The following is a 13,688-nucleotide window of genomic DNA, read 5'->3' as shown; positions in this document are numbered from 1 at the left end:
CATGGTATAATAGGGTGCCAAGTAATTATGGTGCAGGTTTACAGTAAGTTCTCTGGATTTTGTATCTAGAGCTATAGGAGGCGAGTCATTCGGACCAAAAACTACTCTAACTTCTTATTATCATATCCCAAACTAACGTTTTCAACACAAACCTTAAACAAATTTACTTCAGCACTTGATACGCCTGTTTTATAAGATCTACACTGGATTGTTGTACCCAATATGATGGGGCTCTTCCCTAAACGTGAAAAACCTGCCATTCAATCTTGTATCAGAAAAAGCATGTATACTTTAATTAAGAAAAATGGTAATGCATAATTGGATATCATCTGTACTAGTGATGTCACCCAGGTGTGGCCGCCAACGGTAACATCACTGTAAATTCTCTATCTTATATATCGACTAACCGAATTAGTTGAATTCGCTTGAATGTTGTTCGAATAGAAATCAGCAGATGATGAGGCTGCGTTCGACATACCATCCAGTGTTGCATCTTGTTTTCGCGTGGGTGAACCGAATAGGACTTGTATATAAATCATGCTGTATCAGTCGTTCGGGGGACACACCTATGGCCGCCAAAAGACATCTGAGCGACGCCATTAAGCACGCGGGGTCTGACATCCCCGAGAACGTGCTCTGTGGTCACGTGGCCTGCACTACGGACAAGTTGCCAATGTCGTGGAAGGTGACATCGCGCTTTCGTGGAAGTGACACCTGACATCTACGCAGTGGAGGGGCCTGCAGACTCCAAGGATGGAAGCGCTGCTGGAGCGCTGGGACTACAGGGTGGCCTGGATTGAGGCGGACACCCACATAGGTCACATGATGTCTTTCGGGTAGCTAAGTGACAACCATTTTCCTCTAAAATAATAAAAAGGACCTTAACCTACTCAAAGTACCGGAAAGGGGTACATTGAAAAGTACCTCGCCACTTGGAGTGGTCAGCACAAATTTTACAAGGATATTAGCTTGCATGGGCTTCCTATTGACGCGCTACTGTAATGTAGTCCGGTTTACCAAAGTAAATACGCGATCACGCTGCGCGAGTCGCACTACGATCACAAGAGAGTAATTGGCGGGACAGTTATGCGCCCCATTTTCACGACCTTGGCCTTTTGATTAAACGCCGGATGTAATGATCCTGAATCCAATGAAGCGACGATGGGTAGCACGGGCGTTGCCAGCATGCCACGCGTACCCCTCCCGGCCGCCCAGTGGCGGGACTTCCCGTCTTGAAGGGTGGACTGGATCTACGCGTGGTCTTGGTCACCTGTGGAGTCGAGCTTTTTGGGAAGTGGTCAAGGTCCTTACTGATAATGTACATGTAAAACTCATCGTGAAACAACCACCCTACACACAGTAGTCTAATCCAGAGCTTGTCCGTGAAAACGGCTTCGTATTGAATAATGGTTATTGTGACTTGAATCGGTTGGTCACGTAGCTTTTAGCTAGGTAGTAGTAGTTGGTGGACACGAACGACATAGTCCTGGGCACTGACTGTGACTAGGTATGCATAGCGGCTATTCGTGGTTTCACTCAAGACGATCGACAAGTTGATGTCCTTCCCTTGGAAGAAGTGCACCGCCACGCGATCTATCGTGAGGAATTCATTCTGGGTTTCTGCCACGGTGCACCTGGTGCTGCGTAGCTGCTTAGAACTTATCCACGGAGTAGCTGTTGAGCACGTACAAACTCAATCCGAGAACAGAGCAAGGATAAATAGGCTCACATGGTGTCCTAACAAGCTGTTATACTCCTGCTTCTGGGCCCCATTTTTAAGTTATATTCTGGAAGCGTCTCCCACAAGCTCCCGAAATTAATACCAAGCCTACAAAATAGGACAACCGTGGTAGAGAGCGGTCGCTCTGATAAATTACGTACCAACATGTCTTTAACATTGGATCTGGCCACACTATCTAAAGGTTCTGCAGGGCGAAAAATAGTGAATGTCTCCATGGTCTCTTTGTTCGCGCCAAGCGATCTTTATCAAGAATCCATGAGTGCCTACAAGCATGCTAGTGTCTCGTAAACGTTGCTAAAATGTCGAAGGAGATGGGTTAGTTCGTCCCTCCCACACCAATATTTTTTTATAAATGCCCGTATCTACCCGCGCGATCATCCGCCGCACCTGAAAAAACTAATCGCTCGCATTTACACGCGATTCACACAGATACAAGTTTCTGTGAGTTGTTCGTTCAATATTCAATCATAATAAATGTTTAAAATGGCGAGGGCGAGGACGCAGATAACATTTGTATGGTTAAAAATCAAGCACAGGATTTGGTGTTTCAATTACATATTTATTTTAGAGAACAAGCAGCATATTGAATAATATGATTGGTCAATATATATTGAAACATATTCTTTTTAAACTTGGTCAAAACAGCATATTTTTACACAGCGATTTCTCTGGAAATAGAGTAAAAATTGCAGTACCAGTACTTATTCTTCACCAGGGCCCACTGCCATATCACATGTTTCCCCCAGTATAACGAACAGTGGATTTTACCATTTTACTTATTTGTCCTTCGACTGACGTATAACTAAAAACACTCCCAGATAGAGCTAAGCGTGCGCTTAGCCTGTTATCATTAAATGATAACACTACTACTAGCCTATGTTCAAAAAGGAGAAGTGTTAGATTTGAGATGGAACCGAGTGGTAGGCTGTTTACACTCCTTATCGTTTAGGGATTCAAATGCTTAACTGTTCTATGTGCCACTTTCACATGTTTCATTTTCATTTTTGCCGGATATAACTAAATCAGTTACGCAGTCTCTTTTTTGGTATGTTGTAGTACAAATTTTGGGAGAGCGCCCGAGCAAACAAAAAGCTCAGTACAGTTCGTTTGTGCCAAAAAATAGTTCATTTCCGTACGGTACATGTATAAGAGAGCTTGCAGAACAGCTCGCCCCGAGAATGATCGAGCAACAAGAGCTCTCCCGTAAGCGAAAAGAAATTACCAACTTCTTCATTACCCAGTTGAAAGTACTGTGTGGTGATTTTGCTTGTGAAATATGTGCTAGAATTTTTTTTAAAATTTACAACGCGAAAATACGCAGTCCTACGCCTCCCATTCGCCGGCTCACTATTAATAACGTGATTTCCATACATTAATATATGCCTCATCTCCTTCAAATTCACACTTTACGTCGGGCGAGCTACAGTCTTAATGCACTTTAAGTCGCCCGGAGCTATAGTCAATTAGTTTTTAAGTCGCGCGAGTTTTAGTGAATTAGTCCGCTATTCACTTTAAGTCGTGCGGGTTAAAGTGAATCGGTTCTCAATGCACAATAAGTGGCGCGAGCTATAGTGAATCCGTAATGGTAAATAATGGTAAATTCACTACAAGACAAGCAGCTCTCTATTCCGGAATGCTCTCATCGTTGCGTACCGGTCTCCGGTGTCTTAGAGATCGAAAATGCTGACATTGATGACAATGCTGACAACGTAATCACTAAAATGGACCACCACAACACACCAGTGATCCAATTCGTGATTGGTCGGCGCCTTTATTTCTCTTCCGGTCCGAGCCCACAACTTGATCTAATTTGTTCCGATACATTTTCTCCAAACTTCTAAGTGTAGGTTCTTTCACTTTCAGCTCACGCGAAGCGTCTTCGATGGTCCAAACGGGATGGGCTTTCCACCGCTTCAGTAGTTCTACGTTTTCTATCTCTGGCATCGACATACACTGCGTTTGGCCATCGTGGAGTTGATTCTAAAGTGGTAGTCGCCTCCAACGACAAGTTTAGAGCCTAAAAATAGAATCAGAATAATTAATTTTAACTCGCTCGAGCTAAACTGAATTGGACTCGGATTTAAGTTAGCTCGCGCGAGTAAGAGTAAGTTGGACTAGGATTTAAGTTAGCTCGCACGAATATAAATGAATGGCTTCTAAGATGCGGAGCAATCTGGGTTGCATATTAACTCGGGCGAGTTATTGTCGGCTTCATTTATTTTGCGCGCTCTATTCGCTGCCTAAGTCGTTGTTGCTATTTATAGAAATCACTTTCCATAAAACGGCCACATTCGTTGTTTTATCTTCAGACGAAAATGTTTACAATCGAGAGCAACTTGAGAATAGAGGCTGCTCTACACGAGCTTCGCTACGAGTGCGATACATAGGTGACTATTAAGATTGAAGTTCTCTAACCGACTGTAGAGCGGTTCACGGATCGCGACGTGCTATGACTTTTTTCGGTTGAAGAAGGGTACGCAGTACTTAAGGAGTAGCTGCGACGCTTGGTGAAGGACGACTCGGGTGTGACTTGGACAGCGGATGCTAGCGTCTACAGTACAGCCGCCCGACAGAGTGACTACCAGTCTACCTGAGGACGCAGAAGAGTTCTTACAGCTATGTGGGGTAGAAGAAAGGTTCCAAGCCAGCGGCTAGCCCTGTTCATGTACGTCAACCGGGTAAAGAAATTAAACCCAATCCTATAATGCAATGGCTGCCCGTATGGCCCAGGCCTCTCGCAATATAGCGGAGACGTTGAGGAGTGAAAACCGAGAGGCCCCAGGGACAGCATCGCTCGAGTTCTGGGCAAATGTACAAGCGCGGCAACATGACGATGCTCCAGTTGCTCAACCGAACAACGAGACCTTCCGTCAGCTAAACTACATTGACGCTCGCGCTTGCCAACACCAACACGAAGCTGCGGCGGGGACAAGCGCAGCAAATGCGGAGGATCATCGTATCCATATCATGATTAACGGCGAGCTAGTACCTATCGACCGACACATCCAAGAGGTTCGGGCAGCTTTGGGTCTACCAGGATATGATATCCGGCCGCCGCTCGAGCGCGAAACGAGCAGTACGTACAGCTGCCGTATCTGAAGATGCATCTGATTTAGATCATGCAGACGTAAGAGATGATAGAGCGGACGACTTCGACGAATACGTAGAAGCAGACTGAGTAAACGATGATGGAAGACAAGCTGTAGTTTAATTTAGTTAGTACTGTCATCTCTATTGTCAAATACATACCTAACTAAATCTGTTGAATATCCGCATTTTCGATACAATTTTGTTTACCTAAACAACCGCTAAAACGAGTGCAATCTCGTAATGCAACCTCCAATACGGCTTCGAAGTTAGTTTGGAATGCCATGTTGGCGTGGTTGATGATCCACTGCTTGAGTGGAGGGAATAAAACCTCTTTAGGATTTAATTGTGGGCAATACGGAGGAAGGAAGAAGCGTAGAGAACCCGTGGATTGTACTAATATCTCCAGCTCACGATACATGTGTATCTTTGCGTTTTCAAGAGCCACAATACTTTTAAGAAGAGGCCACCGATTTAGCAGCGGTGCAATCTTTTCACCAAAAGCCTTGTGGAACTCTCTGCACCCCCCCCCCCCTCATCATTTCCCAAGCAAACAAACCTGTTGTATCCATTGCAGCGATCACGGAGACCATGGATTAGTAGTAGCGTAAAATAAAACGGTAGTAGTATTACCGGGAATATCGGGACCGCACGGATGGAGACATATTGATACTAGTAGATCTTCTACAAAGTGGTAGTAGTAGTAGTCATATTAGTATAGTATTTCAACTACTATTTCTGTCTTTTCGAATCGTTCAACTTGCCAGTGTCCTGCTTTTTCTTCATGATTAAGTCCCTGTTGTGCCGGAGCAGAAGCTGCTCTCCGCTCGTCTGCTATCCGTCCTTGTCTTTAGAGGTCCCCTAAACTATCTCTCCAGTTGAAATTACCCTATCTTGAAACGCTGATGACGATATTTTGCCAAGCTGGATACGCGCTAGTAGCGCGATAGAGGGGAACGGAACTTCGTCTTCATCTCGGTATTTAGCCAACGAATGGTTAGAGAATCCTACTATTCTAATTGGTTGAAGATAATGAAAATCAACCAACATGTCCTTGAACAGCTTTCAAATCTTGATGTTGGGGCTCTGGCGTTGGGCGATCTCCAGCCGCTCTGGCTCTAAATCAAGCCACTCTTTCATAAGAGCATCGGCTCTCATCGCTTGTCTTTGTAGCTCGAATGGATGCCCCCCGTAGCAATTCGCCAGCGTCATCCCAGCCCGTTGATTAGGGCGAGGAAAAAGGTGCCAAATCTTGGCTCAATAGGCTACTCTGAAACAGCGACTGCTGAGGGATATATATATTTTCCCCTCCTTCGTCATCTGGGCCAATACCTTTCGGTGCTCGTCCCGTAGATAGTCAACTCCATTCCTGTACATTGTCTTTTCCTCCTTGCGTGGAATATCACCGACGGCTGCAATCTGCTTGGCACTGGAGTTGGTCCTAAGATCGAGTAGGACACACGCCACAGAATCGGTGGTGATATTGAAAAAAACGGACCTGCAGCTGCAGGAGCGTTCTTCGTAGACATGTTAATTCAGCGTCCGAAAACCGGTCCCGCGTCCTCGTGACCCGACGATGACTCGCCTCATTTGCATCCTTGGCGTCGGGAACCTCAACAACCATGAACTCAAAACTAAAAGCCTTTAATTTGTTCTCTGCAAGTCGACGGAGCACTACCATGTACGACGACACAAGGCTCTCGCTTTGCATCTCCACCAGAGCAAGATTATTTAATCTTTTGCGCTCAGAGCACTCCATGCAGTAGTGGAATTTTTCGTAGATTGAAAATATGCATCGAAAGCGGCGTAGTTGACAGCAGATCTTCGGATAAGTTTGCATGTGTAGGCAGCTCGGACATCCTAGTCAGTCATCGGTCCCACCTCTGGATACGAGAGGGCCTCCTGGATTTGCTTCAGCACATTGCGCTGTGTGGGGCTTTTGAAGTGGTTGTTCAGGCTGCGAAGCTTGTGGATCACGTCGCCTCTTTCATCTAGAGCGTCGCCGGGGGTTACCGCAGTGATGATTTTGGCCCACGAGCTTGTAGATTCGTTCCAGACAGTCGTAGTCTAAATATTGGCTTTGGGTCCAATACCGTAGCCTATCGACAGGCACAATAGATGCATAGAGCAGCTTTCTTGATCAGTGGTAAATGTGATCAGCCACGTTCTTCACTAATGAAGTAGTGTCGGGCGCTGTATATTGCGTCATTGACCGAATTTAATGGGTGCACCGTGCTTAAAAAAAACTGTCGATGACCTTGGCGACTCCCACAGCGTTGGGGCCGTCATTTTCACGCAAGCGAGGACCGCAATAAACCGAAATCATCACAAACTATCATTTTAGGCGACAGAAGCACCTACGATGCTATTCTTTCCGCAGCTTGTCCAGATGCCGTGAATTGGATTAAAAAACTTGAGGTTACAAGCTTTCTCTTACTCACTAGGAATCAATACACCCACCAACGCGGAAAGTGCCCATTCAGTAGACGGTCCTGTCTGTCGCGGCCAAGAACTTGGAATGCTAGGTTTCCAGTAGCAGCGTGAATGAGGTCGTGATAAGCGGCAGAGGCGTGCAACGTGTACGGTAGTCCCTGCGAGGTCAAGCGATTCGAAATGAGAGCGTTTAAAGTATTCTCGCTCCCTCGGAAGAATGGCTTAAAGGAAACTTCTCCTGGTACCACCCTCACCATGTCAGAAGAAGTCGCACTGGTTTCTTGTTGCATGAGCTCTCGTGTAAGGTCCAATACGGATGCGTATAACGCTTCGGCGGCCTTGAGATCTCTCTTTGACCTATCCGTACCACTCTGCTCGGCTAGAATCGCAAGGGGATGGTCAGAGTGCTTCGACGCTATGTTATCCTTCGCATTACTTGCGTTCATGGTGCTCCGCAGAGCCTCCTCCCAGCCGTAGGGTCTCGTTCTGGAGCGGGGCTTGATAGTCTGATAGCACAACAGGCAAATATTGTGATACAGCTGTCAGAACGGCTTTCAATGATTTTACGTTTTGTACGGACACGTCGAGAGTGTGAATGAGGTCCCAGACATCGTACGTAGTGCCCGCATTCCTCGCGTGCTTAACCGTCGGTGGCACACCAAGATCTGACATCGGAGGTAAAGGCTGCAGCATCGGTGCGATTGTGAGAATATTTGTCGTCAGGTCCTGAGGAAGAAACGACTTTCTTCTTCCCAGCCTTGATTTGAGCTGACGGAGACGTCTTCTACTTTGAGGTCCTTACCTCAGTTTGTGCCACTGATTTTTGGCGCTTCACCACGCGGTCGACATCGCTACGACCAGGCAGATCTGGTGATGGGGTGAAGTAAGAGTCGCAACCCTCCTAAACCTCTCTCAATCTGCCAGATTTGAGCGGCTCGTTTCCAGTGGCGGTGGTCATGGCAGGTGGAGCGACCCCCAGATGCACGATACGCACAGCGCAAAACTTAGTTATAGCTTTCAATCAATACACGACCGGTGAAAATAGGACAAAAATGACTGTTATAGCTTTCATTGAGTGCCGAATCATTGCCTTAATAGACGTCAATAACACACATGTGATGGATTAGCTTTTCATACACAGTACACGGGTCTCTTTTAAGCTCGTCGGCTTCCTGGCAACCTTCCACAGCACACCCCATTCTTAGCTGCGGAGTGGGTCGTTTATATCACTGACAGCCATCCTCGGTTCCTTAGAAATGGCGATCTCGCTGTCGATCGAGAGCCACTCAATCAAAAGCTGTCAAATGAGGACTGACCTAGGCTCCTAGGAAAATACATCTTTGAGAGTACTATATACTGACTTTTGAGAGTGATACTACTACCCATAGTGAATAGGTATTCATATGACTACTATGTAAATTGTAGTAGTATTAGTATAACTCAAGAATCATATTTCCGAAACGACTACCAATCACACGCACACCGCGTCTGAACGACAGGTCCACCACGGCAGGGGTATCCCTCGGCGACCACGCATACAGTCACGACCGGCTGTCGCTGTCTCGACGAAGAAGACGAGCTGTTCTGGTCCGTTGTAAAATGGAAGTAGCTTGTTGTAGCTCACCGCAATTCCCACCGGAGCAGCCTTCCTTGCCTGTTTGCTGAGCACCTTGCGCGTGAGGTGCAGATCAAAGCGGAGGGCTCTACAAATAGTAGCTTCGGATGTATTTCCCAGAGTAGGGAAGCGAGCTCTCAGTGCTGACCGCAGCTCGTCGATGAAGAAACACGGGTGAGACTAAGCATATTAACGAACAAATTGGCACACGTTTTGCGACCATCTTGACGTGCGTTGGTTTCGACCCTTTCCTTCGATATGACCTCGATTGAGAAGCCACCCATACCACCTCTTGAATGGACCTTTTCGATACACCGAGAATACTTGCAGCATGTGCGATTTCACATCGAAATACACATCAATGATACCGCCTGCCAACGAAGATCACTTGACTTGGTCATGCTTGTCCTTGAACAGCTGAATCTCAGTGACTTAAATGAGTTTAGACAACGAATGGCGGTTTGAATGTCTGCCCTCGCTTTTATCTAATCCTAACTCGTCCTTGAAGTCGTTAACCCTCTCAAATATGTTACTCGTCGAGTGACTAAATCGTTGTTCTAACCTATTTCCGCCAAAATGCACGAAACGTACAATAATGTGCGTCATACAGAAGCACATATCTGCTCTTCTAGATGTAAGCACAGACCTACTCTTCTTTAGACGTCAATGTCTTATTTCTTGCTTAAACGTTCTGTACATTTTGAGTTATTTTTTGCACGGGTGGGCGCTCCGCGCTCCTTAGATTCTACCCAAATTTTGGGTCACCAGCTTGACCAGATCAGCAGGTGAAAATTTTATCAGCCAGTGCTGTGGCATGACGCCAATGCGACATGTAAGATCTGCCAGGAAGATGGTCTGCTAGCTTACGATGGTGATGAAGGGTCGAGCATTAATAAGACCAACGGTCCGTTACGGACGGGAGGAATGTGCGGTTAGCGTGCAATAAACCAACTGATGAGGTGTTGCAGGCGGCATGAACGAGAGGAGCGTGAGGGTGAGGTGAACGAAGACGAATTCTTATTCTTGAGTCGGCCGGGCCAAGTGCAAGGGCAGATCTTGTGATAACCAAGGACAGAGCTGGCATCCCAACTCTGATGGGCGGAGGCACTGGAGGACGGAGTGTAAGCTCTTCGCGATCATGGCCATTAATTTAAGGGCTCAAAATGTGATTGTAGCACGATAACCGTAATACAACGCGTGACTAAACATTCTGACGTGATCTTATGACTCGTGCAAAACCTTTTATAAATAACCATATGACACATAGAGCTACAGCTGATTAACTGAAATCAGTGATGGCGTGAAAGAATACGACGGAACTTGTGCCGTATTCAGGTCATTCGTAAAGCCTCCTGGTGCAGCAAACATGGCGACAGATCTAGATTTCCTCGACGAGGTGACCGCGTTCTCAGAAACGTCAACTCCAGCAGTGGGATCCACACCACGTACGTCATTCGGGGGGCAGATTCCAGCTATGCCATCGCACTGACCCAGTGCAGACCTGGGCAGCCATCTCCCCATCCAGAATCGTTGCAAAGCACGATAAAAGCGACGCTAGCGAGGGCGAGAAATCTCCAACCACACCGGGCAAACGCCGGAGCGAAGCTCTTGATGCTCGGCGGAAGAAATACCGTCAGAAGTCGAAGAACGAACACGACGAGCTGCGCCGAACTGCTGACGATTTGGCCAGAAAAATACAAGAGATGATTGATGCACGAGAAGGGAGAAACACCACTGCGCGGAGCGATCTCGTGCTATGCAAAGCGTTCTGGAGAAAAGTTGCAATGGAGCAGAAACAGCACCGTCTTCGGTCCGAAGCAGAGCGGAAGGTGCTGTTGAAGATTGTCAACTCGCAGAGCGTCTACATCGAGAGTATGAAGACCGCATCCCAATGCCCCGTACCTTCTCGAACGCTTTCTATCAATGACTTGGGGGCTTCTCACGACCCAATCAACGACCATAAGTGGCTTCGATTGAAGTCGTCCGTATCATCGCTCTATTCGACGTATCTCCAGGAGGTGGACGGCGGCTACACCCGAATCGACCAGACGTTGAGAGAGGCTGAGGTCGGGTCTTTGTCCCTTGGAATCTTCGACTCCTCGTACAGATACAAACCCTCCGGAGAGCTCCAATTCTTCCAGCACCGATACCGAGTGCTACAACCGTTTGCGTTAGCGGAGACGAGTCGCGCCATGTGGAATCTAGCGACCATCACGAATCGACAAACCGATCGACAAGGCTACAACGCCATAACCGACCCGGATAACACCGACGCCGTCCGGTTCCGCGTACAGAAGACGCTTGCCAGTGGGTCGACCGTGTCCATCATGAGGCACGTCGTGTCTCGTCGATTCGTTGAACAGGATCGCGTCGTGATTGTATGGAAGATTTTCTCGGAGGGCGAAGGCGTCTACAGCGGGATGGACATGGACGAGACGGCGATGATCTCAATTCGCCCGGTAACTAGCGGAGCAAGGAGTGGGACGTTGCTGGACGGAGAATTCCATCTCGGAAGACACACTGGACATCACCCACAAGCTGGGAAAGCGTCTTCAAACGGACTTCGCAGCGATGTCTTCTCTTGACGTTCTAGCACCCTCCTTGTACAATTAAGTCTATTCCGACTCTACGAACGACCCCCCCCCCTCCCCCTTCAATCTGCTGCAACTTTCTCCTTTTGTAGGATGGCACTATAGGGCTGGTCGATACCAAAAACGGTAATTAATTTGATTCAAGCTACAATTCCAACGATTCCGCAAAATTCTCTACCTCACGAGTGATTTTTACCTTGGGAACTTTATCCGAGGTCGTCCTGCTTCATATTTTTGGTGTACCCACCGTGCTTAACTAAGAGAACTTAAACTGCATACAGTAGAAGTACTGGGAGCAATCAGAGAGCTTGGCTAGTTTTGAAAAACAGTGCAGACAAATCGGAATCTCCAACGGTAATAAGATGGATGTGTGCAGAATCATATTGATACGACGGTACTTTAATCTCTACGAGGTTTCTTTGCTGAAGTGCAGTACGCTTTTAAAAATTAGAGCAATAATGCGCTTCTTTTCCCAAGGATAACTACATGTACAGTCTACAGGATCTCATCCGAGTACAGTCCGGAGGAAAAACTGGGACACAGCGAGCTTTATCTCTCCCAACTGATGACTGTTCTCCAACAATGAGGCATTTAGTTGGCGGGCGTAATCGACGTCACCTCCAGCGTGTTGGTCCACGACTGCGAGTAGATGACGATGTCGTACTTGGACGACTCGCAATTCTGATTGGCACAGCCGCCCAGCTCCTTGTCCGAGTTGACGCCGCAACCTGAAACGTGGAACTTGTAGCTCTCGCCCGAGACGACTTGTGTCTCGAGACTGTCAACCTTCAGGTAGCAGATGCGGGAGGTGACGTCGCGGTTGTATGCGCTCACATTGCTCTGCGCCTTCTGGAGCAGCTCCATGTCCTCTGGGGTGACTTCCTTCTTCGTGTATCCGTTCATTTGGGCGGACGTGGTCACAAGGGCCGTGACGGCAAGGAGAGCGAGGGTGGGACGAAGGAATGACATGATGGTCGTGTGACTGCGTGGTCCTTTTTGATTGCTGGTCTTCAGCAGGAAGTGAGGTGCATGTTTTGTGAATTCCTTTGCCGTTCGAGCAAATACCGCATAGCCCCTGTCGTAACTTACGACTCAAAAAAAAACCGTGGTAAATGGAAAAACCAGGTTGTCAATCATCTAACACGATAATATGATTCTGCTAGGACTTAAAAAAAACATATTTCGTACCTAAAATACCTTTAGTGAGTTTAAGTAATTACGGTTTTTGTCGATTTCGAGTCGGGAAAGTTCGAATTAATAATAGTAGTTTCCTATTACATAGTGGAGGACTCAAGTGGGACTTTCCACCGAAACGGCAGGCCATTGATGGTGAATTAGCAATTCTTTGTTTTTCGCGCTGTGATGAATACGTCGCTACATTGTGAAGTCGTTGGTCATTTCTTTTCCAAAGCTTCTTGTTGGAGCCTCCCTGTTGCAGCTGCACCGGCTCTGCACGGTTAGGCGTGACCGTTGGAGCGGTTACCGAGCAGTTCCACTATTGGCTGGAACTGCTTCTGGAACGCATTTGGGTAATCACATGTTAGAGGGCTATGATTGGATGAAGGCACATGACATTTGTGATTACGCCACACTTACGAGAAGACAACAAGAGGAACAACAGGGAGATAGTGTTTAGAGAGATATGATAGACAGTTTTAGCTAGCACTAATTTACTCACTTCGGTATTTGCCTCTTACTCAACAAGCCCCAAACCAATAGGTTAACAGCCGCAGCTACGACTCTACCTGGAGCGTCGAACCTGCAACGCCTGATCTGGAACGCCCACGAATGATGACTTCGAAGAGTCTGAAGTCCTCCTAGGGAGTGGGAACTATTTTCACTGGGAGTACAACATGCGCATGACCTTGGCGAGGAAGGGGCTTCTGGCGCATGTTCAAGTGGTCAAGCCCGAGAGCGAGATAACCGAAGCGTGGTTTGTGAACGACGCGAAAGCTCTCGGCATTATTGCTCAAGGCGTGGAACTCCAGCACCAGACCAAGATTCGGAGCGCCTCGCGTGCCATGGAGGCTTGGGTAACGCTTCGAGAATTCTACAGCCGGACGACGCTACACAATCGTGTCACGATGACACGTCGCCTTCATGAGTTCAAGATGGGGAGTAGAACGCCTATAATCAAGCATCTGAACGCATTCGACGAGTTGATTGTGTGGTGTAGTGATTCTCCGTAGGTGCGGATTATCACCCGTCGACAAAGACGTGA

At 47.3% G+C, this 13,688-nt stretch overlaps 1 protein-coding gene across 1 annotated transcript; it reads right to left on the bottom strand.

Moving 5' to 3' along the window:
* Positions 1-12,058: 12,058 nt before the first annotated feature.
* On the bottom strand, positions 12,059-12,436 carry PITG_09175 (protease inhibitor EpiC2A; the record flags this gene model as incomplete). Its single annotated transcript, XM_002903437.1, has 1 exon — positions 12,059-12,436. One exon carries the CDS (start codon positions 12,434-12,436, stop codon positions 12,059-12,061), a length of 378 nt encoding a protein of 125 aa, XP_002903483.1.
* Between the last annotated feature and the right edge of the window lie 1,252 nt (positions 12,437-13,688).

The sequence above is a fragment of the Phytophthora infestans genome, genomic scaffold (assembly GCF_000142945.1).
Source record: "Phytophthora infestans T30-4 supercont1.14 genomic scaffold, whole genome shotgun sequence".
Lineage (NCBI taxonomy): Eukaryota > Oomycota > Peronosporomycetes > Peronosporales > Peronosporaceae > Phytophthora > Phytophthora infestans.
This window is presented reverse-complemented; position numbering and strand designations above follow the sequence as displayed.